At 39.4% G+C, this 25,032-nt stretch overlaps 2 protein-coding genes across 4 annotated transcripts in view; one reads left to right on the plus strand and one right to left on the minus strand.

Annotated features, from left to right (window-relative positions):
* The window catches only part of KCNIP1 (potassium voltage-gated channel interacting protein 1), a 449,680-nt gene that overhangs the window by 31,847 nt on the left and 392,801 nt on the right, over positions 1-25,032 (plus strand). The window lies entirely within an intron of this gene.
* KCNMB1 (potassium calcium-activated channel subfamily M regulatory beta subunit 1) lies at positions 3,004-12,976 on the minus strand. Of its 2 annotated transcripts, XM_026858245.1 has the most exons (5): positions 12,839-12,976; positions 6,912-7,079; positions 5,462-5,489; positions 5,294-5,371; positions 3,004-3,321 (listed from the first exon to the last, which is right to left on the minus strand). In XM_026858245.1, exons 2-5 carry the CDS (start codon positions 7,046-7,048, stop codon positions 3,052-3,054), a joined length of 513 nt encoding a protein of 170 aa, XP_026714046.1. In that variant the 5' UTR covers positions 7,049-7,079; positions 12,839-12,976; the 3' UTR covers positions 3,004-3,051. The 2 variants fall into 2 exon arrangements, with proteins under 2 accessions (XP_026714046.1, XP_026714045.1); XM_026858244.1 differs by having other exon boundaries at positions 5,294-5,489.

A 25,032-nucleotide genomic window follows, 5' to 3' on the forward strand; every position in this document is an offset into this window, starting at 1 on the left:
CCTGCCCCCCCCGCCCCCCCCCCCAACTCAATGGGAAGGTATTTTGTTGTCAAGTGCAGTGGGTTTCTGCAATGAGTAAGGAATCTCTGAGGACCAGAGTCTTCTCTGTGTTAACTGTCCTGTTGCTGCTTTGAGGATCAGGTAATAAAAATAGCACCAGTTAGCAGGATACTTGTTAAAATTGTCAGAGGTAGCCAGAAGGTACTTGCATTGTTTATGAGCATTAAGAACACGCTGGTGACTCGCAGGTGGCTTCTTGTCAAATCCTGTCCTATAGGTTCCTCTTAAGCTGCCATTGTTGCTACCTCATCAAAGTTAGAGAAGGGTGATCTTATTGAAAGTTGATTCTACCTCATCCAGAAAAATAGCTTCCCATTTATAGGATAAGCTTCATTTTACAATCTTTTGCAATTGGGGTGTTTGGGGGGTTTTTTTGCCTTAGAGAAATGGTAGTTCCCTCAAGAACAGTGCTGGAGCTTTTGTTCCATCTTCCAGCAGTAGAAACCACTGTGTCCAAGCCTTATTTGGCATCAAGAATAAAAACTACTCCTGTGACTTCATGAGCAGCACTTGAAAAATAGGACATTTAATAGTTTCAGCAAAGCAGTGTCATTCATACAGACATGTAAAGGGCTTGCACAACTGAAGCATTCATCAGGGTCTAAAATCTATTCCCATTCTTCTTGTGTTCCTTGCATGTTCCAGTCGACTCAAGCACCATTACTGTGATCTAAACAGCAATGCTGGTGAAAGCTCTGTGTAGTCAAACAGATTTCAAATATGGATTTCATCTGCTTGTACTGCCACTTCTCTTCCCCTGGCAGGAGTCTTAATGCTGTAATATATACCTTGTTCTTCTAGTCTGCCTCGAGAAAGTGAGTTGTGCACATCTGTCATTGCAATGGTCACTGTGTGTATTGAAGCACTTCTCACAGGAAGTGTTTTGCTGGATCTCAGAAAAATAGCATTTTAAAATCAGATTTATTGTATATGATGGTATAATCTAATAATATTAAAAAAAAACCCAACCAAACAAAAACCCCTAAAGGCTATATAGCTTCCTTGTGTGCTGCTGTAAGAGGCATAGAGAGTGTTATTAAAGCTTCACTCTAGTGAATTACAACTTTTGGAGAGGGGAAAAAGAATAGGAAAATGTTTACAAAGGCACAAGAGTAATTCAGCAACCTGGCACATGGTTAAAACACTTAGTCTTGTCTTCGAGAGTATTATTTAAAAGCAAGAAGGGACTTCTGTGGTGTCTGTACGTTTTGTGTGTGTTATACACTAGAATATTTGGCTTTTTGTATTTAAATCCTCTCTTTCTATTGGGCAAGTGAGGAAGCAGAGTTTGGTGAGAGTCCAAAACAGTGGAGTTCCCAATTTGTCTGTGGCTTTTCCCCTGCACCAGCTGTTTTCACTTGGACTATCTCCTGCCCAAATAGGAATATGCTACTTTATTGGAGAACAAAATTTCTTCATGTTCTGGCAATGTGTATATGTTGGAGGGAAATAACTGTTTTCATGTAATAGTGACTTCTATTTCTGGTAGAGGTAAATCTGGAGACACAGCTTGAACTCTGAATAAATTTTCATCTACTGCTGTCAGGGCTAACTATGAGTGGGGAGGGACGTGGCTTTAGGGGGTAGTCTCAAGAAACCAAGGTGGGAGTTGGAAGCAGGAGCTCCTGGTCTTCACACTTCATGTGGAGTTCTGAGCTCAACAAGTTCAAGAGCTTCTGCTCTTCAGAGATAAGTTTCTGCCTCATAAGTGAGCAGAGCAACAGGGACTGGCATTGGAAGGAACAGCACCATTCAATCCTCATTCAACTCTGCTGAGCTGAGAGGGAAGCGAGGTGACGGGGCCACTGATTTGCTGGGCTGAGTGTAAAGTAGTCATGAGCAAGTTCTGGTTTGCAAACTGAAGACTCTTTAAATGTCTGAAATGTGAAATTTGGAGTAAAGCTTAGAAAGAGCCTATTAAGTAAACCTCTCTGTCTACAGCTAGCTTGTTCACCTCCTTTGGTAGCAGTACAGTGCCTTAGCTTCAACAAAATTTTCCTGTGAATGATGGCTACTAAGTGGTTCATCAGCTGTGTGATGAAAAATCTTGTACTAGTTATGTCCCAAGTGCCAGTCAAATACATCATGCAGGAAGTATCTTGTGTTGCTCCTGTGTCCAGAAGCAATTTGGAAATTGGCTGAGAGAAATGGAGTTATTTTCAGATACAGAAAATGTTTTATATATGTATCAGAGCACTCCTAAGAGCCTTGGCACTAGAAATAAACATGTGTCCCTTGTGAAATATCTTTGTACTAAGCATGCAAACTTCTGTGGTTACATTAGATTACTGTTTCAAAGTAAAGTAAGGCTAAGATTTGACTTATATTAGAAGTAAGTTTTTGTATTTAAGCTTCTTTACATTGTGCTTTATGCATATACTTCATTATATACAATTGGTGTTATATGTTTAGAGTGCAGACTTTGAACTGTTTATGTGTGTATATTTTGTTTTCCAGTTGTTTTCCCCCTTACCCTTCCCAAAAGCTGAGAAATCTGTGATAACAAATATCTCTGTGGACCATAACAAAACTTTTCTCAACTGACAAGAAGAGTATGTCGTGAATACATATTGGTAATGAAGTATATGAGGGGTGTGCCTGCCAGTAATGATGCATTTGGCAATGAATCTGGCACCAACTGCTCTCAACCAGACAGAAAATTAGGATCCTGTCTAAAATGTGGAATGAGAGTTTAGTAGTAAACTTGAATTGTAGCTCTGCAAAGCAACTGTACCCCCGCAGTCCCAAAGAAACAATAGATAGTAACTCAGTCTGTGTTCTTATGAGGTATTTTCAGTCATTCATGGGAATCAGTTTTATCTTTTGTCCTTGTTTAATGAATTGCAATCCATAGCGGGTGCCATTCAGTTTTCTGGAATGCCTGCTTTCGGAATGACACCTGGTATATTGAAAGTCACAAAATGCAGATAAAGAGAGGCAAAACAAAGGCATTTTAATATCTTGCAACAGTCTGTGCTAGATACTTATTTTCTACTGCCAAGCAGAAAGAACAGAAACATACTGACTAATTTTTACCAGAACAATAATCAGACATCCACCAGTAAACATGAGTGTAGGCCAAAGGAAAGCGAAGAGGAGGCCTTTCGGGGGATAAAGTCTGCTTAAAATGACGTTGGTCTGTGTTCCTCCTGGGTCGTAGTAGCATGGGAAAGTCTGGTATTTTTTGAAATTGCTTGCAATTGTTTCTATTCGTGTTTGAACTTCATTAGAGTTCTCTGACTTGCCTGGGACATACGAGCACTGGAATAAGAAATCAAGGTGATACACATTATAATGAATACTCTGATACAAGGTTTGTAGCTAAGTCTGAGTAAAACAGTCATGCTAGTACTGACAGAAACTGTTGTGGTTTAGCTGGCATCCCTGGAGATCGTCTTTGTTTCCTTATGTCTGTAACCCAGTTGCCATGTTTCTGTCAATGTGTCTATGCCCCTAGTCTGCAGATTCACAGACCAGAATAATGTTGGAAACCAGTAATATATATGTGCTCAAAATAAAACTGCAGTCTGAGACTGTCACTTTATTATTACAGTGCCAAGCTCAGATTCCTAGCAGAGCATCTGTACACCACCATAGCAGCAATGTGTTAGTTGTGCAGGCAAACAAAGTTGCTTCACTGTGCACCTCTGGTTGTACCTAGTAGAAAAATAAGAGGAAAGCATGGCTCTGAGGGGCTTCCTACTTGTCCTTGTAACAGAATTATTTTGGCCTGTAGTAATAAAGTTATTTGTCTTCAGTGGAAATCCTATTAGACTTTGAAGCACTCTTGCTTTGTTGTTGTTCATAACAGTTTCTTTGCTGCAATATTATTTTGCGTACATAATCATGCTTAGGTGTCTTAAGCTGGAAATTGGCCAAGGCTGAAACAGGATGATTCTTCTTGACCTGAAGGCTTGTACTTGCAATAATGCAAACAGTAGGTAGGAAATCAGCGAATCATCTCATTTTTGCAGTAAACAAGGCTCTTGTTTCAATGTACAGTGGATAATTTCTGCTTGGCCACTTCATTGTATGTAGCTTTCTCTGAGATAGTGACTATGAAGATAGGCATTAGCTAGCGAAATTATCTTAATGTGTTTTATGCCATCAGATTTGCACTGTGTGAAGCTCTAATTATATAGTTTCTTTAAGAAGATGAGCACTTATAGTCTGAGCGTGTTTGTTTTGGATTCTGAAAGTGCTTCAGTCTTGGGCATCCAGGATCTGAATTTCACTTAACATCCCCTTAAGGAGTGTTGAGCTGGAGTAAGGCCTCTGAAATACTCGTGGTTTTGGAACCAAACTGAACTTGATCTTCCTGGGGGTGGCATGCCTGTAGGAGTGCTTCTGACTGGGGGAGCAAGCCTCAAAATGTTGAGCTCTTTGCTGATTCCCAAGCAGGAGCACTGATGGGAACAAAAGGATAATGCCCTACTTTTTTTACCTTCTCTAATCCTTCACACACTCATAAAGCCAAATGAATATTGTGCAGCCATATTTCTGTCCCACACATGGTCTGCAGTCATCTTCTGGTGAAGAGAGCTCTAAAACAACTGACCAAGGGACCTCTACCACAGTGCCCAGCCTCTCTTGTGTTACGCAGGTGCTTGCTGCAGTGCCACTGCCTTCTCCATGAGTCCATGCTGCCATACTGGCCAGAAACAGTTGCAGACTGGACCAAAGACACATGAATTTTCTGAGTGAACATCTTACAGAATTATCTATGTTTCTCCTTTCTGCCTCAAATGTGCATCATATTCCCAACAGCACCCTCATTTCCCCTTTCTCTGCTTTCTTTATTCCCTGCTTTATGTCATGACCCTAAAATGGAAGTAAAATTGGGATTTGTGCTCTAACTTTGGACAGACTTCAGGTCTGTCCTGTGATAATTCAACAAGTAACTGAGCAAATAATGCTTAAACTATTTCTTACCATTGGTCTTCAGCTTGGAGACTTATGTATCTTTCAGTGTTGATAAATGTTAAATGTTCATGTTTAGCTAGTGTAATTCCTTAACAAGTATTAACTTAATGTTTGAGGTGATGTTTAAAACAAAATCCAAACCCGTGTAATTTCTGGAATATTTTAAAAATGTCTTGGTCTAAGCACAGATATTAACATGTGAAAGATGAACAGCTCTTACTCTGCTGCTTGGTTTAAAAACAACCACCCCTTCTCCTCAAAGGTGTTAGATGGCAGCAGAGAGTGATTATTCAGTCTGTGTTGCAATTACCTTAGGATTTCTTTCCAGCGTATCTTCAGTCTGATAGAGCATAACCTCTTGTCCTGAGGCTGTCAGATTAACCCACACCTGTAGACAGGGATAAGGAAAGATGTCCTCATCATCTGAGCCTTCACTGTTTGGGCAGAGAACTTGGTCCTTGATGTTGGCTTTGAGTACCTTGCACACACTTTCTGTTGTCCAGACACTACAAAGACAAAACAAAAGGTATCGCTTTTAAATGTGATAGCAGCATCTGTTACAAATCGTGTGCTGGAGATGCATCTGTGTGTGCCAGCTGCAAGTGGTGGCATGGGTGGAGTTCATGGCTGTTTAGTCTTGGTGCTGTGAACTTCATCCACTCCCAGTCCATTGCTGCACCTGGAGAAGGGCTGCCATAGGAAAGCATTTTTGTTGGTTTTGCTGTTTGTTGTGCATTCTGTGGTTTGAAGCTAGATTCTAACCCCATCTGTAATCAGCTTCAAGTGTTATTCAGGAAAGAAAAATTGCTATGGATTTTAATATATGGTAGTAAATATTTGGAAGTGCAGTGCACTTGATGTCTTGGAAATATTTTGACTAATTTCATTCAGTAATTCTCAGAACTCGAATCAATTCCCGTATTCCCCCCTTTCCTCCTCCTCTTCTTTATTACAAGGACCTTTTGTATGAGTAAGTAGCAGGATTTTGTCTGGCGAAAGTTCATTTTTTGCTGTTACTTATCCCTTTTTCTCAAGAGTTACTCTTTTATAGTAAGTATTCTTTTATAATATAGTAAGCTTTTGCTTACAGCAGTACACTTTGGTGGCAAAAAAGCAAAGAAAAAAACTTATTCTAGTTCCTAAACTAATCTTTTTATATGCACATGTCTTGTAATCAGTCTGGAAAAACAAATAAAATGTGAATTACACTTTTAAAAATAATGGTTTTCAAACATTTTTGAGCTTAAAGGTGCTCTTAGAAGGAAGAATGAGGTGGATGTACTTGCTTTCTCTATCAGAGTCTTCAAGCGTGGAAAACTGAACTGCACTGGCTGTCTTGTTACTTTGTTTTTTTGCAAATTGATTTGTGGGTGGAGGCAGAACTTGCAAAATGAAATAAAAATGTGGGTAATGGCAACTTCTTCAGTATTCATTGTGTTCTGCAACATGTGCTGTGGTATACTGGGCTGTTGAAGGCACTTGTTTCTCATCATGGTTGATTTGGAAGATACAGGTTCTCAGCTGAACAATTTAACCATGAATTCTGTTGCTCAAGTTTTTATAGTTTTATTAAAAGAACACATCTGCCCTGCATTTATGCAAGACTTAGCTTTCCCTTATCAAACTTTGATATGCATAGTTGGTTTTTATTTTACATGTTTTTATAGTAAATGTTTTGTTCCGGTCTGTTCCCATTCTAGCCCTGAAGATGATCCATTCCCTCTCTCTCTTGCTTACCTGTAAATGCCTGATGACTTCTTGGCTCACTTTTTTCTTTCTCTTCTGTCTTAAAATCTTATGAGCTCTTCAAGAGCATATTGTTTATTTATTGTACAATGTAGTGACATATATTTCACCACTGTTTTAGTAATTATATTTGACAGGAAAAAGAAATAGCTTTGTACTCATAAAAAACTGACTGTTATTACCTTTTAGTGTAGAACGGCACAATGGTGATCCCAATAAAAAAGTACATCATCATGGAGCACGCAACCATTCCCAGTCCCAGGCACAGGGCTCTTGTCTCCCCTCGCTTCTGTGCAGTCACCAGCTTTTTTGCCAACATGACTGAGTTGTGAAATCTGATCAATCTCTTTCTAGAGTAAAACAAAATAGAGACAGGAGAGGGAAAATGTGACTAGGGTTGACTACGGTTATTGTGGTTGTGTAATGACTTTCTGAAATGTAATACATCCCTTGGAGGAACAATCCCATTTTTGTAAAAACTGGAACCGAAGAAAAAGTTACTGTGTTTTTTGTTATCAGTAGACTCCTTTTTTACTTTATGATATTTACCATATAGTACTTCAAAGGCGAGGTAGGGAGGAGGACATGGCTAAGAGATGGGGTAGGAAAAACTGATTACTTTTTTGGAGAGTTCTATTAACAACCCAGTTGTCCTCAGCCTTAATTCAGTCTGGTTTATGTTGCTGTTTCTCTGAAGTAAGAGATGCTGTGCTGTGTATTGGTAAGGGCTGCATGAAGGGAAAATCTTCCCACAACAGAATCCTTTTTACATTATGCCTTTTCTCAGTTGGTCTAAAATGTGGCACTCTTATGTCAAATAGCTGCAATAATTTAAAATTTAGCATTTGAGATGCCCAGTTCAGACTTCTGCATGTTTGTTGTTTGACCTTGTCCATTTAGGGATGATCAAACCTTGATGTCTAAAGCAAATTGCAAAGACAAGCTGTGTTTTCTAGACAGAAGAGGTATGATGCCGCTAAACACAATGGAACAGGATTAGAAAACACAGCAGATTAAAACTGCTGTTGTTTGACTACAAGCATGGGGTCAGGGCTGCTCTTGGCACTACTGAGAGAGTGCAAACTGTCACGTGTTGGTGTAACACTGGGGGAACTCATGCAGAGCTGTCTGAACCTGAACTTGGGAGTGACTGGCATTTTCCTCCTGCTCCCTTGCCAAATAGAATTTTAAATAACCTTGCTAATGCTTTGATAAAGAGAATATGAAAATAATCACTGTGAAAACGTGCTATTAAATCATTGTGACTGATGTATAGGTTTAATATATAAATGAGCTGTAACAGTTGCTGAGAGTTAACCCATCACCAGTGTCTGACAACTGTAACTGAAGGTTTGTGGGGTTTTGTTTTTTAATGAAAACGTGGTGCTCGACATAGTTATGGCAAATGACAAGACTGGTAAGATTGGGGGGAAGGGAGAAGGGAGGAAAGCTGAACAGAAGGAGAAAGGGAAAATGTTGCATACATGCTGAAACAGGTTTCAGTCTTGTTCGCATGTGCAAGACAACAGTGCACAGCTTCATGCAGTAGCTGGTACATTTTCAGGATTTCAGCTCCAGGTATGTGCAGCTACTTAGTGGTTATCCTTACTGGTTGGCCTTTCAGGATGGTGTGGTCCCTGCCTAAATCGACTTGTGTTCAGCCGAGCAACAGAGCAAATACCAAGACTTAAGTTTACATCCAGTGTCAGACAAGCACAAGCCTAAATTAGCAAGTAGGCTCTTCAGATTAACCATGAGTAGATGGTCCCTGGCTGCCCCAGGCTGACAGAGCTGTGGTGTTACTGGGGGTGAAGGACAACACTAAGTTTGGTGAAAGGTGAGATAAAGGCACCATCAGCTCCTGAAAGAAATAACATGAACAGAATCTGTATGATGCTTTCTTTACTGTTCTGTTTTTGCCCTGGTAAAAGCACCTTTGACTGTTCAATGATCAAAGACAAAACGTATTTGAACATTGAAATTCTGCTGGTTTTAGACTACTAAACATATTCAGGTGTTAATTAACAATAAAAGTATAGAGTCCATGGACAATAAAACAGCTTTGGTCATTTAGCGTATCCCAGAGCTAGTTACAGAATATATACAGTATATATTTTGAAGTTGCTAGGACATGATGTCAAAATGAAAGGCTGTTCTGAGGTGCCCCTAGGAACAAAAGTTGTTGTTGTTGTAATACTGAATTTTGTCCAGTTCCATATTTAATTCCACTTTAAATATCAATATCCTCTGTGAATTTTGTGTACAGCATTTGAGTGGAATTGTTTTTCTAATGATCATGTATAATTCACTGGCATTATAAGAAGTGTCTTAAGTTGGAAACTGTCGTAAGATGAACCTTACCTGCTTACTGGAATTTTGCTTTTTGTGAGCTAATACCCTTAAATAAGGCCATATTGTGTTTTTCTTGGTCTGTGAGGCTATAAATAGACCATGTGGCATCAAGCCCTGTCAGTGTGCTCACGCGATGCCTGCATACTTGTGTCTAACCATGCACAGAGGCATGTGCACCCCACAGGGAAACTTGCATAAATGTTGGTGGTGATTGGTTCCTTGGAAGCTTCTGTTGTTTCTTTTAGTTCTGTGGGGGAAAAGTGGAAATAGCATTTTCAAAACCCCAAACAGTTCCCCAATAATTAAAATATTGGAACACTGCAACACAGCACCTTAAGACCAATTGCTATTAAACTGACTGTCCTTTACTGATTGTGCAGCTTGGTCGGAGGGGTAAATGGAATAAAGGAACATCATCAGTCCTGGACCACAGGCCCTGAGTCCACATGGTGCCCAAGTGGCAGTTCCTTATAATGAGAAGCTAATGACAGGGAAGTGAAAACTTGTGTTGTTAATGGGAGATCCTTACATAACAGTAACAGTGATTAGTCTTTGATTAGTTGAAAAAGTGAAAGATTGGTACTGCTACCATGACTCGTGGAAAACTTCTGGTGGCCTAGTGCTGTTGATGTCTTGAATTTTAGATGAAGCATAATGTTTATGTAGCTGTCCCAGTTGTGCTGAGGGGTAATTAGACCCCTTGTTACATGGAAAATAAGAACTCTGAGACTATTAACCAAAGAATTAGTAAGAAATGTAATTGCCCCATCGGTCTGCTTGAATGTCAGCCACATACTCAGCAGAAGTACCAGTAAGCTTATCCTTCATTATCATCTTAAACTGCCAGACTTCATGATACATAAGAAATCAGTGTGTGTAAACTGTGATTGTTCACGAGTGTTCACGAGGTTTTCCCAGTGTTATGTGCAGTGTTGTTCCCCATCCTGACACCAGCTGGGCAGCCTGACATTGGTTTTCTGTGTGGGCTGCTAGGTGATCCTGTTTGTCTCTGCTCCCCTAATTCAGATGTCAGCTCTATCCCAAAGAGAATAAGGATGCATAAATTATGCAGAGAACGTTAACAAGAAAGATTCATCTAAAAATATCTCACCAAGTGCTTCTATAAACATAAAAAATAACTGGCTAGGTCTCCAGGCAGTGTAAATCAAAGGTGCTCACGTCACTGTTGTGTTGCTGCACCAGATTAACTGTGGTCTCTGAAGCTGAAACACATACTTCCTGCTGCATTTTTTTACACTTAAAATTTAAAAGACCAGAAAAATCTGTAACACTATTTCATGCATGTGCAGAATAATTTAAGAGGAAATCCAAGGCAGTGAAGGAAACCCCATATGCATTTTTTTTCCTTTCATACATCAATATTATGTTCGTGTGCCGAATGTCTTGCATTATTTGTCAAGGCAAAGCTATGCTGCAGGCGTATAGAAAAATATTTTATTTGGAATTTCTCCATTGTTTAAAAGGTTAATATTTTTTTTGATTAAAAATTTTTCTGTCAATGTATATGAGGAGGAATGTTGAAAGAGCTAATTGTTTCCTCTGAAAAAATCATTAAACCTTTGGAAAAGGAAGCACTGCAGAGGACTTGATTGGCCCAGGAAGTCTCTGACTGTATTTGAATTTGGAAGATCTTGAAGTGTATAACGTGGGTTTTAGTCCAGCCTTCAAGAGCAAATCTAAATGCAAATCTTTTGTACTGAAGATTGTGGTATGCCTCCATAATTAGTAGGAAAATATAAACTCCAAATCTTTTAATAATGTTCCCTCTCCCTAATCTTTTTTGATCTAGTTAAATTACACAGTGTATTAGCTGTGCAATTTCAGTGTATAATCGCTGTGTTGACAGCTGCTGGTGATAAACCCAGGGATGCCATCTGCTCGGGTTTGGAATAGTCCCCTGTTTTGATTAGTAGACATCTTTGATACTTGGTGGGAAGTCTCTGCTGCCTCCTCCCCTATCTCTTGAGGAGTTTCCAGTGCTGTGACCTCCATGAGTTTAGATGAGACCTCTCTCTTGAGCTATTTCAGGCTGCTCTTAACTTGGGTATGACAGTGTCAGTAGCACTGATGAATTCATCTCCCTCACTTGCCAAATAAAGGGTGCTAAACCTTTCTGCCAAATTTAAGTTGGGATTAAATATTAACAGTGAGCTAGTCATATTTTTTTTTTAAGCTGGTCTATCCTACACCATATGGTGAATTTCCTGTGAGCATTTATGCATTGCTTTCGGATGAGCATCAAGTGCTAACGCTACATCACACCAGGAGGAGTGATTGCAAGTCACCTACATCTCTAAAGTAATGCAGAGTTTTTAAATAGGCCTGGGCCCTTTGTCCTCTAGTGCTTCTGCATACAAAAGAGCCATTTACTTTCTCCTATCAAGTGCCAACTTAATAGTCACCTTATTTTAGTCTCCAAACACCTTGTGTGAACAACATAAAAATTGCTGGCCTTGCTGGGTGTGTAACAGGAGCACAGTATTTATTGCCAGCTTATTGCCCAAGTACTTTATGTGGGAACCAGAGAGCATTTTAAGTTTTAGATCTATAAATATGAGTTCTGTACTGGTATGCTACTGTGGCAGAGCTGCATAGATTACATATTTACTAGTCTGAGTAGAATTAGTGTGATCACTCATACTTGCCTACCTTTTTCCATGGGTATTTTAACACTGCTTAGATTCTTCTTCCTTTCTGTTTCAATCTTGCCCTCATCTTTTTCTTATTTACTGCTCCACCAGTTACACCCTGGACAACAGGCCTGAAGTCAAAAATACATTTGTGTTGGCACTTGCTTCCCCTCTCCCCACCCTCCACTTCCTACTCTAACACTTATATGTGTTTCTTGCTGGTAACAGGTCTGCCTTTGCCAGGGATGCAGGGGCCAGGGAACACTGGTTTTGTTCATTGCAGATTGATAAGAACCCATTACCTATAAACTGTTCTGTGCACCTGAGACCACAAATATTGTGTATGTTACAGAACAAGGCAATGCTGAACCCTGATAGAAATGCGCACAGTGAAGAAGATTCTGCTGTGTACTCATGCAGCTGTCTTAGAAACCTGAAGCAGCAGTATTTTGACCATGTAACCGAACTACATTTATTTTTCCGAAATATGATGTATCATTTTCCTTTATTAATGAACTGTTTACCTGATGTGATAGAGTGAATTAAACAAGGTAGCTTTTTAGTTTAAAAACTTACGCAGTTGTTTAAGAGTAATTCTGTTAGCTTTTAAACCTGATAGTTCTTAAAGGAAAAAAAAGAAAAGTTACATGTTCAATTCAGCAGCTCTGAAATCTTTCTAGACTGCTGCTTTTGGATTCTGTGCAGTACCGGGCTGCACAGAATGAATCAATTTAAGAGTAGATTTCAGGGAAGCCTGAAAGAGTTCAAGGGCCTGTTTCCTCTCTTAAACTTTAATTAGAGGTAGACAAGCACAGCTTCTAAAGGAATGCTGGACACCCAAAGCCATGAAACTCCAAAGAGTAAAATTGTATTTACCATTAAAATGAACAAAAGTCATTTTAATGCTTTAATTGCTAATAAATATGGAGAATTACCAGATTACATCCAGTTACAAAAGAGAGAACATCTGACTTGTCTGTACCATGTGGGCTCTCTGGGCTGTCCTCCATTAGTGCTGCAGATTTAGAAAGATTATTGCTTCCAAAACCACTACTTTTCAGAACTCAAAAGCTATTGCATGCTCCCAAGGAAAAACATATACTTACTGTTTTTGATGAAATGCTGCTTTCTCTGATGAAAAAACTTCTGTTACATGACAGATGTGGGATAGTAGTGGAACTCAGAGCTCAAAGGATTTTTTTATTATTATTTTTTTTCCTTTCCTGTACTTCTCTGGGTTTGCTTTGCTGTGGCTGAACTCCTAACATCATTCCCCTATTACAAAGCTTTTTGTAACCATAAATGGTAAGGTATGAAGGAGCACTGTCCTTTTTGAGATTAATAGCTGAAAACCAGGAAGTCACAATGCAAAGACCAACTACATCTGAAAAGACTGTTTTCTCATGCCCTAGGGCGTCTTTACCACATATCCCACTGGATTTGTCTGGGATTTAATCCTGGTGAATTAAAGCTATGGTCATACTACTTATGTACAGCTTTTTAGTTTAGAAATCTGATAGGTCTTTTGGGTAAGGTTTAAGGAGTGACTATCAATGACCACTGGTACTGATTCTTAATTCTTAGTACCTGAGCTATTAACAGCTATGTGTGAATGCTTTGTTGCCACTAGTTTTGGTCAGTTTGGATGCAACGGATGCTGAAATTTTGACTGTACATTAGATCCCTGTAGACAAGAACAAAGCATCCATCATGCCGTAGATATATTAGTGTCCAGCATGTTCCTTTAGCCAAAAAGATGAGTCTGCTTCTGGGACATATAAACAGATGACTCAGCATAAAGCTTCAGAGAAGACCTAAAAAAAAATTTATTTATTTATTTATTTATTTATTTTCAGAGAGAAGAACTCTTTTATTGGGAGACTAAAGAAACAAATTAGTTAATCCAGTAAAAGCATTAAGAGTGTTCTGAGCATTGTAAACAAGGGTAGAATCCACTCCCCCCTGCTTTTTAGGTGTCTAATAATTAGATGTTTCAGTTTAAGCTGGTCTTCTAGGCTTGCTTCTGGTAAAAAAAGATTTGAAGTTTACATGTTCAGAGAGTTCATGCTGTCTGAAGATAACAGATGAATCTCTCCCAAAAGAACCTTCTCTATTATTATTGGTGCAGAAGAGAGCACACCAAGCTAACTTGGATGTAGAAAACTGTCTGTTAGACACTTAAAGCTAAGTAAGATGAAGCCTGCTACTATCATCTAGATTAGGAAGATTTATGATCGTAGTCATTTTTTAATATTTGAGGAGTGATGTAGCTAAACTTAAAGAATGACATTTGAAGGTTGGAAAAAGAACCTTACGAACAAAACTTATTCCCAGGTAAAATATGATCTGGTTGAGTGGAGTCTTCTATCATTTTTCTGATACTTAGAAAACAAGACTGGATATTTCAAAGATGTAGGCTCTGGCTCAAGGAAGTCATGCTTTTAAGGAGGAATTTATTAAAAGTGATTTTTCGGCTGTGTGATTCAGGAGTCAAGGTGGAAAACAAGGTAACCCCGGCTGACTGAAATCCATGAATTTTCAACTGTGGCTGTCTCTTCTGCCTGCTCTCCTTAGCCCCAACAGCTAAAACACACAGATCAACTTTTAACTGCTGCACTAAGGAGTTCTACTGCAAAATTAACACAAAACTTGTGGATTCCACAAGCAAAACAGATTACATATTTGAAGTTTCTCAGTGTACTGAAGGAGGTGGTGGTAGAGTTCCTTGGCTCAGTTTGAGGTGCACTGGTGACTTATTTAAATAATGGAAGCTATGCTCCAAGTCTGGTGCTACACGTTACCTTTTGCTTGTTTCTTTTCCTCACATGTACGCTGCAGATGTGCAAGAGAACTAACCCAACAGAGTAACATGGGTGTGATAAAGGGAGGTGCTGTGCTGATACCAGCTTCTAACCTTGGGGTATTTCAGTGTGCCACTGACCTACTGAGTGATGTGTGTCCATACGAGCTGTATCAATGGCAAGCCAAATGTTTGTTATATTATAAACTCTAATTCTGTATACAGTCTCTGTCTTACCAAAACTACATATAAATATTTTTTTTTTTTTTGGTAACTTTAGAGGAGAGAGGAAAAAGGTAACAATCTGGTGATTGAAATCGCCATGCACTTTTGCCATGGTCCTTTTCTTTGCAGGAGCTGCAGTGCTCCTTCCTTCTGACTGTCAGGGTGGAACACTGTGACCCAACTCACCTGCTTGTTCAAGGTGGGATTTCCCTGCTCTCAAGGGAGCACAACACCAGCTGTGGCCTCTGCATGAGGTTCTGCTGCTGGGACACTAATTCACTGCTTATTTCTAAGCTGCATAACTGGTGACGCAGTTTCTCCTGGCCTTGCACTGACCAGAGAGGGAGTATGGGGTCACTGCTGGAAGGGCTGACTTCCTGAGAGTGCTCTTTGAGTGTGGATGGCAGAACAAATTGAGACCAGTTAGCTGGAGCTAAAGGCAGTAGGCCCTGTTGGTCTATGTCCTTTGCAAATACAATTTTTATCCAAGATCAAAAATTTTGCAGGGGCCTTCCCGAGCTTTGCTTAAGGTGCTGTTTTGATGTTTGATCCCTGACAATAATTGGGGGAAGAAAAGAGGGAAGACATACAATGTCAGAGTAGGCTTTTCTGAACTTCATATACTCTGTTTCAAATGTGAGCAAGTTTCTTTTCAATGTTTTGCTTCCCACTTACTTTATTCCAATGTATTAAACCCTTTGGCTAAGGGTAAAATAAATTAAATTTGAGGAACAATTTCCCATGATTCTTTAAAAATGAGCAATGCTTCAACTTGGAAAAAAATGCTGTCTCTAAGTTAGTGAAGTATCTACACTTAGAATTATCAGTCTTCAGAACTGCAAGAAGCTATCAGACAAATTAAAGAGAATTAAATATTTCTAAGGAGTTATTTTTTTTCTGTAAGTGCTAGTGGAAAAATTAATGTGGGAGAGAAGGCATGTGGCTCTGAAAGAGAAGTTGTATAAACATTAGCGTACAAGGATTGTAGCTCTGTTTTTTAAATAAAAATATGAAGGGACTGTAAACATTACAGCAGTGGCAGTGGAGGGGAGTTGCTGGTGTTTATTTGCTATACTGCTCTGTAATGCGTACTCACTCAAACTGTGGTCCTGTGTGCACCATCTGTATTGTAGAATGCTTTGTTCTAGCTCCCTTCTCTTTCTGCTAGGGCCTGTCATTGCAGGTGTGTGTTAGCTCAGAGGACTCAGCCCTCCCAAGGAATTGCACCGACTGCTGTCATTCTGAAGCTTCAAGGAAGCTCAGGAGAGTCTGGGTTGACCTGATGGGCTACTGAACAGTTTGTTTCTGTGTTGTTATGTGAATTAAACTTACTTTGTGCTTGCAGGTGACCTATTTTGTATTAGGCTCTTCTGTGTAACGGGTGGATCTTGCTCAAAGTCCTAGTTGGATTTTATGGGTAGTGTCAGTAGGCAAGCAGAAGTGCTGTGAATTTGCAAACTGTGAACTCCCTTTTGGCTCTAATGTAAAGAGCAGTTCAGGAGTTTAAAAGGGGAAGGGTGGGGGGAGCAGTATCTTTTAGTTGGTTAGAACTGCTTATTCAGTTTGTCTAAGCTCATCATCCATAAGGGTTGTTTTCATTTAGGGCATAGGAAAAACTTAATGGCTGTGAGACAGAGCCTGTTTAATAAGTATTGCAGTTTTATTTCCAGGACTTTCTGGTCCTTCTAAAGAATCAGTGATCTGTGAAATGAGAACAGTTGTTGAGATCTTCAGAGAGCCTTGCAAATTATTATCTACCCCCTTCCTAATTGAATCATAGTCATAGTGTAGTACATTGTCATCATTAATGGGCATCATAAAGAGAAGCTGTGGCTCTTGAACAAGGAACAGTCACATATTAAAAATTATGTGAGTTATAAGGAGGAGGATGTCCTAAATGTTGGCATGTCTAAATCAGGCACAAGCGAAATTCAGGACTCAGCTGCTTCATTTCAAGTAGCTAATTTAACAAATGCTTTGCTGGACTTGCTGATAACTCACCTGTCTCATGAGGGCTGAGGGATTTTGAGTTGTTTGGCCTCCAAGTTCTCAGTGTGGAGGCTGTGCAGTTGTGATGATTCCTTGAGTGAAAGGTAGCTGTGCTGTGATGGGCATCTCTGTGATATCTTGTACCTGTAGTATAGCCTAGTGCTGTGGTAGGACTTCCTTTCTCTCTGAAGTTACTGAGAACTTTCTTACTACTGTATCTTGAAACTGAAGTTAGAGAGAATGTTTGACTGTGTGCTGCATCCAACCCTCTGTGTATACATACAAACGGATTTCAGAGATTAAGGACATTGGCTTTCAATTAGAGAATAAATGCATATGCTTTTTTCTCAGTTTGGATCTTGTATGTGTAGTCGGTTCTTAATAATGTTATTCCAGATAGAGGAGCCCTCAAATTTTTTTAAAAAAAAGACCACCGCAAAAAAAACCAAAAAAAAAAACAAGCTAACCAGCCAAACTCACACCACATTGTATAGAACTTTCAATTGTGAATTGGAAAGTATTTTACAAAGGAAGCACATTATTGTTTATCTTTGTTTTATTAGATGGACACAAGGTGATAACGGCCATTGCCTGGCCAGTGAGTCAGTCAGATGACTAGGTTCTGAGTTTCTACACCCGTACTCTGTCTAGTTTGTAGTTAAAGGTACAGAGGAGGTGTGGAGGTTGCTCTGAGACCATGGCCTCTTCCACTTTACTCCTTTTACCTGTCACCGTGATTTGTGCTATCTCACTGTTACAGGCTTTGCTGTATTGACAGTGGCAAGCAAACCTAAATAACAAATTTAGTCTGAAAGTGTTTCTCAGGCATGAGATGATTGCATGTCATGTTATACTTGATGCTGATGGGAACTTCATGCAGAGACTTAGTATCTGATTTCGGGTAGAAAGAAATTGCTAGGAACACACATTTCTGTTCAGCTTCTCATGTTCACATTAACTACAACTGGAAGTAAATATAAGGCCTTTACTGAACTCGTGAACTTAGTACAGCAACTCTCTGATACAATACAGTATGAAATACAGCGTACAGGTATCACGTGCTGATGCTGGGACATGTAAGCATTGCAAATAACCAGGGCAAAAGCTTAACCAAGATAGGATGGAGAGCTGACTCTGTTAGTGCTGTTGTCTGTGAAGTTGGTTTCTGCAGTGAAATGGGTAAATTTCTGTTCTGAACCTTGTCTGTTCAGTGTTTGTACTGTCTGAAAGAAGGGCTTTCAACTCCTCATCTATAGAATGGGAACAAGATTTCCTTTCTTACTATCCTAAGGCCAAATATGTTAATGAAATGTAATTTTGTAACGGAAGGCACTTGGTGTATTAGCTGAGTATAACTCCGTATGTAATCTGGCCAACGAAAGGAAAACTGGTTCATTGCTGTTGGGTCTTTTTTTCCCCTGTATTGGTTAATTTGCCAAGCTGACAAAATGCAGGCAGAAAGGAGGAGAAATATAAAGAAGCTTTCACAAAATAAGATATTTAGACATGACAGTCTGTGATGTTAAGTAAGCCTATGGGAATGTTACTTCTGAGCAGATGACTATTGCATAGTACTGTATAGCAGAAGAGAACAGAGAGTTTTTGTTATGACTTCTTTCTTCTTACTTTTTTGAAACTATTTAGTTTCTATTTAGAGCTCCTGTATTTCTGTCTAACCAGCCCCAGGCAACTGTATGGCTATGTGCAGTCTTAACAGGTTCTAGAGATGTCAGACCTACTGCATATGCAATTTGCAGATGAGCACCTTAAGTTAAGAATAGCCAGCATGCTCTGCATGATTTAATTTACTGCCTAAGTTCTGAATGTCAGACATTCTGGTTATAGTGAGTCATATAGAAATGATAAAAACCTTTTTCTTTATTGGCTTGAGGGAGAACCTCTCTGTTTTGGGGAGCCTGGATGTTGATGACTTGGGTGCATGGCATATACCATGAGTGTTATTTTATTGTTGCCATCAGAAAAATATTTTGAAGTCAGGGCAGTTGGTATGGTTCATGTGAACTGCCAGCTGAAATCCCACAGTTAGAGGAGCCTGTTGCTGCCTGCTGGGATCCCTGGTGCCATTGCTCCCTTGGTGGGAGCTCTGTTCCCAGACATGCCGCTGCTGTTGCGTGAGGTGCTTCCCACCTCTTCAGCTGTGCCCACGCATGCCCACGTTACTGCTGTCAAACCTTTACTGCTCTCCTCTACTGGGAGAGGGGAACTGAGAAAAGACGAGCTAAACTTCAGCTTCCTTTTCTTCTGAAATACACCATACTGTAAATGTATCAGCCTTGCTGCAGTGACTTACAAAAACTCCAAAAAAGGGTAAAAGGGTTACAGAACATAGGGGTGGAGTGATGTTCCTTCTTTTTTTTTTTTTTTTAATTAAATTGCTTAAAGCCAAGATTTTTTTTAAAAAATATATATATATATATATATATAATGAAATGCCCTTTGTTTCTATTCTATGCCTGTTCTATATAGAGAAGTTCACAATTTGTTTTTTTTTTTCTTTTGCCTAAAGTCGGATTGATATAAAGAATTAAAGTAAATCTTTTTTTCCCTTAATATTATTCTTTTGTTGCAGAAAGTTACTGTAAATGAGACTGTTGTCTATAAATAGCATTGATCTTGTGTTCCCTGAAGCAGTTACATTTCCTGTTGGAGTGCAGTCCCAATATCTAAGCATTTTATGTGCTTTACTATACACTTTTCATGAAAGTAACATGATTACTTTGAGCTCTTCCTTTACCTGGGGAATTTTAATCTATTTCAAAGTAACATTGTCCCACGAAGTTAATGGCTGATAAGTTTTAGGCTTATGCAGTAATTTCTACTGTGATTAATAACTCGAGCCATTGGTAGCAGAGATCATTAGCCTTGGCTGTGTAAGAGAGGAGATCACTACAGCAACCTAGCACTGGACTTCTCCATGACTTGTGCCAAATCTCAGCTGACATTTGTGGCAGATCAGGGGAACATTTTCATTTGTATTTTTGCAGATTCACTGGACGAAGTACATTTTCTCTGTGCTGATGTAGAAAAACAAAAGCCTCAGCTGCTGTGTGTGTGGAGAATGGGAGTGCTGGAGAGAGAGGTGTGAGAGGAATTTGGTGGAGAGAATTGCTGGGAAATGGCCTTTTTTCCCACATCAGAAGCCCTAATTTCTTATCTTGGCAGAATAGAGGCAGAAAAATAAGTAATTTTCAGACGACTTCACCTTTTCCAACTGGTCATGCTTTTGTGTTGGCAGCATTTTTATTCTGTAATATTGGATTTTGTGCTTCTAGTACAATTTTTTGCTTGCTTGTTATACTGATGACTGAAATACCAAGATAAGGCATGGATACTGGGCAGGAGGAGCAATTCTTCAGGTCAGGCGAATATGAAAGGTTATATGATGATTGGTCGTTTTGGTGTCACTTCTGCCCCCAGTTTTACTTCAGGGTTGTCTTTTCTTGGGGCAGCACCTGGCTGGCATTGTGAGGTCCTGGTTGCCAGACACTGTGGTAAAGCAAATGGTGCTTGTATTGCATGGATGTGTTTGCATCTGGGAAAAAGGGAGGAAAAAAAGAGCTGATGGAAATACCTAACACCCACATACTCTGCAACAGAGAGCAAAAAGGAGTTCTGTGTGCAAATTCAAGTTTTTCAAAGAGAAAGGGGGAAGAAAAGCTGAGGAAAATGAATTATTTGGGCCGCTAGAACATCTATCCTATTGGAAATATTTATGGGCAATATTTGCACATAAACAATTTCTGCCTTGAGGTCTCCCCACCAGAAAGGTTTGAGAGTGTACCTGCATGGACTTGATTCAGCCTGCATAGGTTCAGTTACACCACACTGGCTCTGTTTCACTAATAAAAATGTGCTTCAGTATGTAAATTCTTCTCCTCTCAATGATTATATATAAATGTAGAGAAAATCAGTTGAAGTGTTTGTTTTGCCAGTTGTCTTGGGCTGAGTTGTCAGTCTTCAAAGACACAAATAAAATGTGTGCTGTTAGAGGAAATAGTTTCTTCTCCCCACAAAAAGAACTAGTGCTAACAGACCTTACTCTCTAACTGTTAGCTTTCCTGACTTTAGCTGTGGATTCCACCCTTGGACACTACTGCTTTTGCTGTTGGTGCTCAGTTTCTTGGTTTCTGTTATTGCTGCTGACCTTACAGTGTTGTGAGAAGGAATGAACTGATGAACCAGAATAGAAACCTGTGACTGCTGGGAGGAATTTGATGTTTGTGCATACCATCTGCACAGACTGGCACATGTATAGGAAAAGAGGTTCAGCAGTACCAGCAGGCTTTGCTAGGAGTGAAAGGACTGAGTGCTTCATTTGGGAGGTATGATACGGTTTTCTGCTTGTTGTAAAAATGCAGATGGAAACAAAGAATTACTGAACTATCAGGGCCTAAAAGTTTCAGCACGTCCTTTCCTTCAGGAAGGGATGTTCTGTTCTCTGGAGGTCTGGACGTGTTTAACAAGCCTCAGAGAAGAATGTCTGACCCAGAACGTGGTGTGAATTGCTTTGCCCTGGTTTACCTTGTTCTTAACCATGAATGTAAGTGTGACTACATAAGGACGTCCCTTCTATTCCCATAAGTGTAGGTTGAGTATTTTTTTTCCTATCTCAAATGCAGTGAGTGCTGATGCTTATATGGTTTGTAGCCTTGTTTTACAGAATCAATTTCTTATAATGTAGGGGGTTACAAGAGGGAAGACCTCTGTAGGTGAGCAGAGTTCCCTGTAGATTGAAATGTTTCTGTTGCACATAAAGATGAGTACTTGGAGAATTGGATCACAGCAGTGATTTTGCTTTTGTATTTTTCCTTTGCTTGCAGAGGAAGAGTTGAACATAAAGTTACTTTTCTTATCTTTCTAATTCCCTTTTTTAGCTTATGGTACTGTAATTAGAGAGCAATAAGCACGAATATATGAAAACTAGTTTTAGATTATAGTTCTCATTGCCTAAACCAGAGAAGATGTTGAAAACAAAAGCAATTTTAGGACAGTTCCTTAACCTTTGTGCTCTAGAGTATGCTGGAAGAAGCTATCCCTCCCAGTATCCCTAGGGGAGCTCTTTTGTGTTATAAAGTAATTTGAGATGCCTTGGAGACCAGACTAGAAAACTGCTATCCCAGCCTCAAGTCGGTGACCTTCCCTCAATATGGATATTTTCCTCTTTCCAGAGCGATATTGCCCTGGCCCTCTGGGCTTTATTTGTATGTGAAGTAGAAAAGCTCCAGCATGAATGATAAATTGAGATGCTCATCTGTCAGATTCTCTTCAATTTTATAATAGGGACTTGGTAGGCAAAACTGCAAGACTTCTGTCCAAAACTATGGTTTGAATTAAGAAAGAAAAATTTTTCTACTTGGCCCTGGTAAATAAATCCAAACCAAACATCTTAGTTCAGCCTCCAAACTAAAATATTAACTGTTTGTACATGACTATTCTTGACGGAGTTTGTTTTAAGAAGAGTTAGCAAAATACAAATGGTTTATGTTAAATTTTTACTGGTGTCAACACACTGTTTCGATTAAAAAAAAAAAACAAAAAAACAAAACAAAACAAAAAAACCAACAACAACAAAAAACCCTTAGAAACCCCAGCCCTTCATTAGCATGAGCTTCATTAATGGTGTATGCACTTTAATAGGAACATCTGAGACATTTACAGAATTTGGAAACATCTTGATGAAATGCTGTGGTTCACCGCTTTAGATCTTAAACAGAGGCAATGTTTAATCTTTGTTATCTATCTTTGTACTTGGTTAGCAGGTCTGCACTCCCCCTAGATTTCTTTGTTCTTAGCAAAATTATTTTATCCCCCCCAGGTTCTTTCAGTCTATTGCTTTTCTCATTCAATTTCTAGGTGAATAAAGGCACTGAGGTTTTTTTCAGGCTAAAGGAAAGAAAAGGTGAAAACTGCTTCCTGAACTTTGAGCGTGATCAGTTCTGAAACATTGTGTTGTTCATGGGGACAGTGTGTGAAATAGGGGTGCTCTGCAGTAGTAGGCTTTGAATTTGGCCCCAAGTCATTGGTCTTGACTTGTAGGTATTTTCTGTGTGGTGACAAGGTGGTGGTGGATGGTGGTATCTCTAATAATAGTTAGATTTTTTTAAAACACGAACATATACGGGTGGGTGAAGGCTACTAGATAAAAAGCAAAATGTTGTTCTCTCTCAGCTCTACAAGATGGTATTTTTCGCAGCTTGACATCAGTGGCAAGAGGATCTATGCTGACAGCCTGTGCAGACCTTAAGTGGTGTTATTTAAAACTTTGTGTAAGCAACTGAAGCAAAACTTTGACAAATAGAAGAAACAGTTCATACGGTATTTCTTGCAGGTTTGCTGAAAAGAATAATAATACAGGGAGCAAATCCACGAACCAGTATTCTACTGGATCAATGTCTGTAGTATCTTTTTTCCAGTTCTGTAGGGACGCGGACATCTTTTGTCTGGCAAAGAAGCTAAAGGAATAGTGAATGGTGACACAGGAGGTGATAGACTTAAGTGACTTTGGTATAGCAGGTATGATTTCATATATATGGATAGAATTTGACTCACAGTGCTCAGGTACCAATCCTGAACAGTTTCATCTTGACAAAATACATGAAGCCTGGGGTGATAACAAAGTTGTCAAACTAAAAAAAGTCATAAATTATTACTGTGTAAACTGTTTAAGGCTAGTAAGACTCCTTATTAAAACAAGAGCCAACAATCTATTTCTGTTTCTCCCCTCTCTCCTTCCCCCACCCTGCTTTTGATGCAGGTGCTCTCCAAAAAGCTTACGGGTTGCTGGCACTGACATGGTAGGTACAGGAACTGTCATAAGCTTCCTGTATATGATTTGGGTTTTTTATCATCTACTAAATAGCTGTGTGTACAAGGTGCCCTTTATATAAGTGTTTTACATCTTGCATTTGAATTAAATAGATCAGATTCCTGCAACAGTCATTATGCCAGGATAATTGCAGCACATGGGAACATCTCCATAGTTTCTTCATTAAAATATTTTGGAAATAACTGAGGATATGCTAGCCAAAACCTCTTAAAAATCTGCAGAAATTGGCAGGTGTCTATCTGTGGGCACAGGCAAGAGAATTTATCGGGATTTTTTGCAGGGTTTGCAAACTTCTTGTAGAATTTTTAGAGCCAAGTTCAAGGCATTAAAATGATCCATAAATGATTATAATGGAAACTAAGATAAAGGGACAGTTATAAAGTTATAACATGTATTCACATTGTGTGCTCATGATCCAGAACCTGCAGCACGTATCTGCCTGTTGTTCACCTGATAAGATCTCCGTGATGCCCAAATAAGAAAAATGGCATGAATTTCTCATACAGTACTCTGCACATTTCTTTCACAGGCCATAAAGTAAATGCATCCAAACTTTTAAAAATCTGAGCTCTGGCTGTGCTCATTGGATTGGTGCTAGAGAGCTGAGATAGCACAGGGACTAGAGCTGAATGCATGCCAAGAACTTATGATGACACAATATCCAGCTGCTCTAACATATTGCCTCATTTGCCTGCATTATGTTACCACAAGATATAGCCTAGCCCCTTCCAGTTTCCTTATGTTCTACTTATAGCAGGGGTGCTGAGACAATATTGTGTACCCTCAGCAGGTGCTCTGAAAAAGGAGTGTCTTCTAATTCATACTGTTTTCCCTTTTGCACATAGAAGGGAAGACTCTTTGAAAGCTTTGGCAAGCAGGCTTCATCTAGTCAACTACTTCAGCTTTGAGTTCGATGATATTGAGCTTGTGTGTGCAAAGAAAGGTCTATGCCAGACACTTTGGGCAAAACAGGCGGTATGCTTTGCACTAAATATTCTGGTTTCCTTTAGTCTTCACTGCTTTTGACATTACAAACTTTTGGATCTCTCTAGATTCACAATGAGCCTGTACAACTTGCTTCTGAGACTTGGAGACTGAAGTCAGCCTCTCAAGTCCCTCAAACAGCACTTTCCCATAGTTTGTACCTTCCCAGGAGTCACCATTTTGCATTTTGCTGTTGCATTTTCTGGCAATGTGTTTCTGTTTACAGTCAAAGTTTTGGCTTTTCCCAGTATACTTCATGGTCCACTGAGCTTAGTAATGCAACTCTTGTAATGACTTCAGACTGCTTTCATTTTGCTGCAATACTTCAGAACAGTCCTTTTCTAAAAAAGGAAGGGGGAGGAGGGGGGAACATTGGCATTTTTCTTAGTGACAGCAGCCAACTTGAAAATAGACCAAATCTTGTGATGTTCCTCTTGAAAGTAACTTAGATGGAA

The sequence above is a fragment of the Athene cunicularia genome (genome assembly GCF_003259725.1).
Source record: "Athene cunicularia isolate RWA chromosome 13 unlocalized genomic scaffold, athCun1 chr13_part1, whole genome shotgun sequence".
NCBI classification, from domain to species: Eukaryota; Metazoa; Chordata; class Aves; order Strigiformes; family Strigidae; genus Athene; species Athene cunicularia.

Coding starts and splice junctions, on each gene's coding strand:
- KCNMB1 (XM_026858244.1), bottom strand. CDS start 7,048: ATGTTGGCAAAAAAGCTGGTGACTGCACAGAAGCGAGGGGAGACAAGA. Junction 5,490..6,911: donor GTGCCGTTCTACACTAAAAG/GTAATAACAGTC, acceptor TTGTCTTTGTAG/TGTCTGGACAACAGAAAGTG. Junction 3,322..5,293: donor CGCTGGAAAGAAATCCTAAG/GTAATTGCAACA, acceptor TTCTTATTCCAG/TGCTCGTATGTCCCAGGCAA.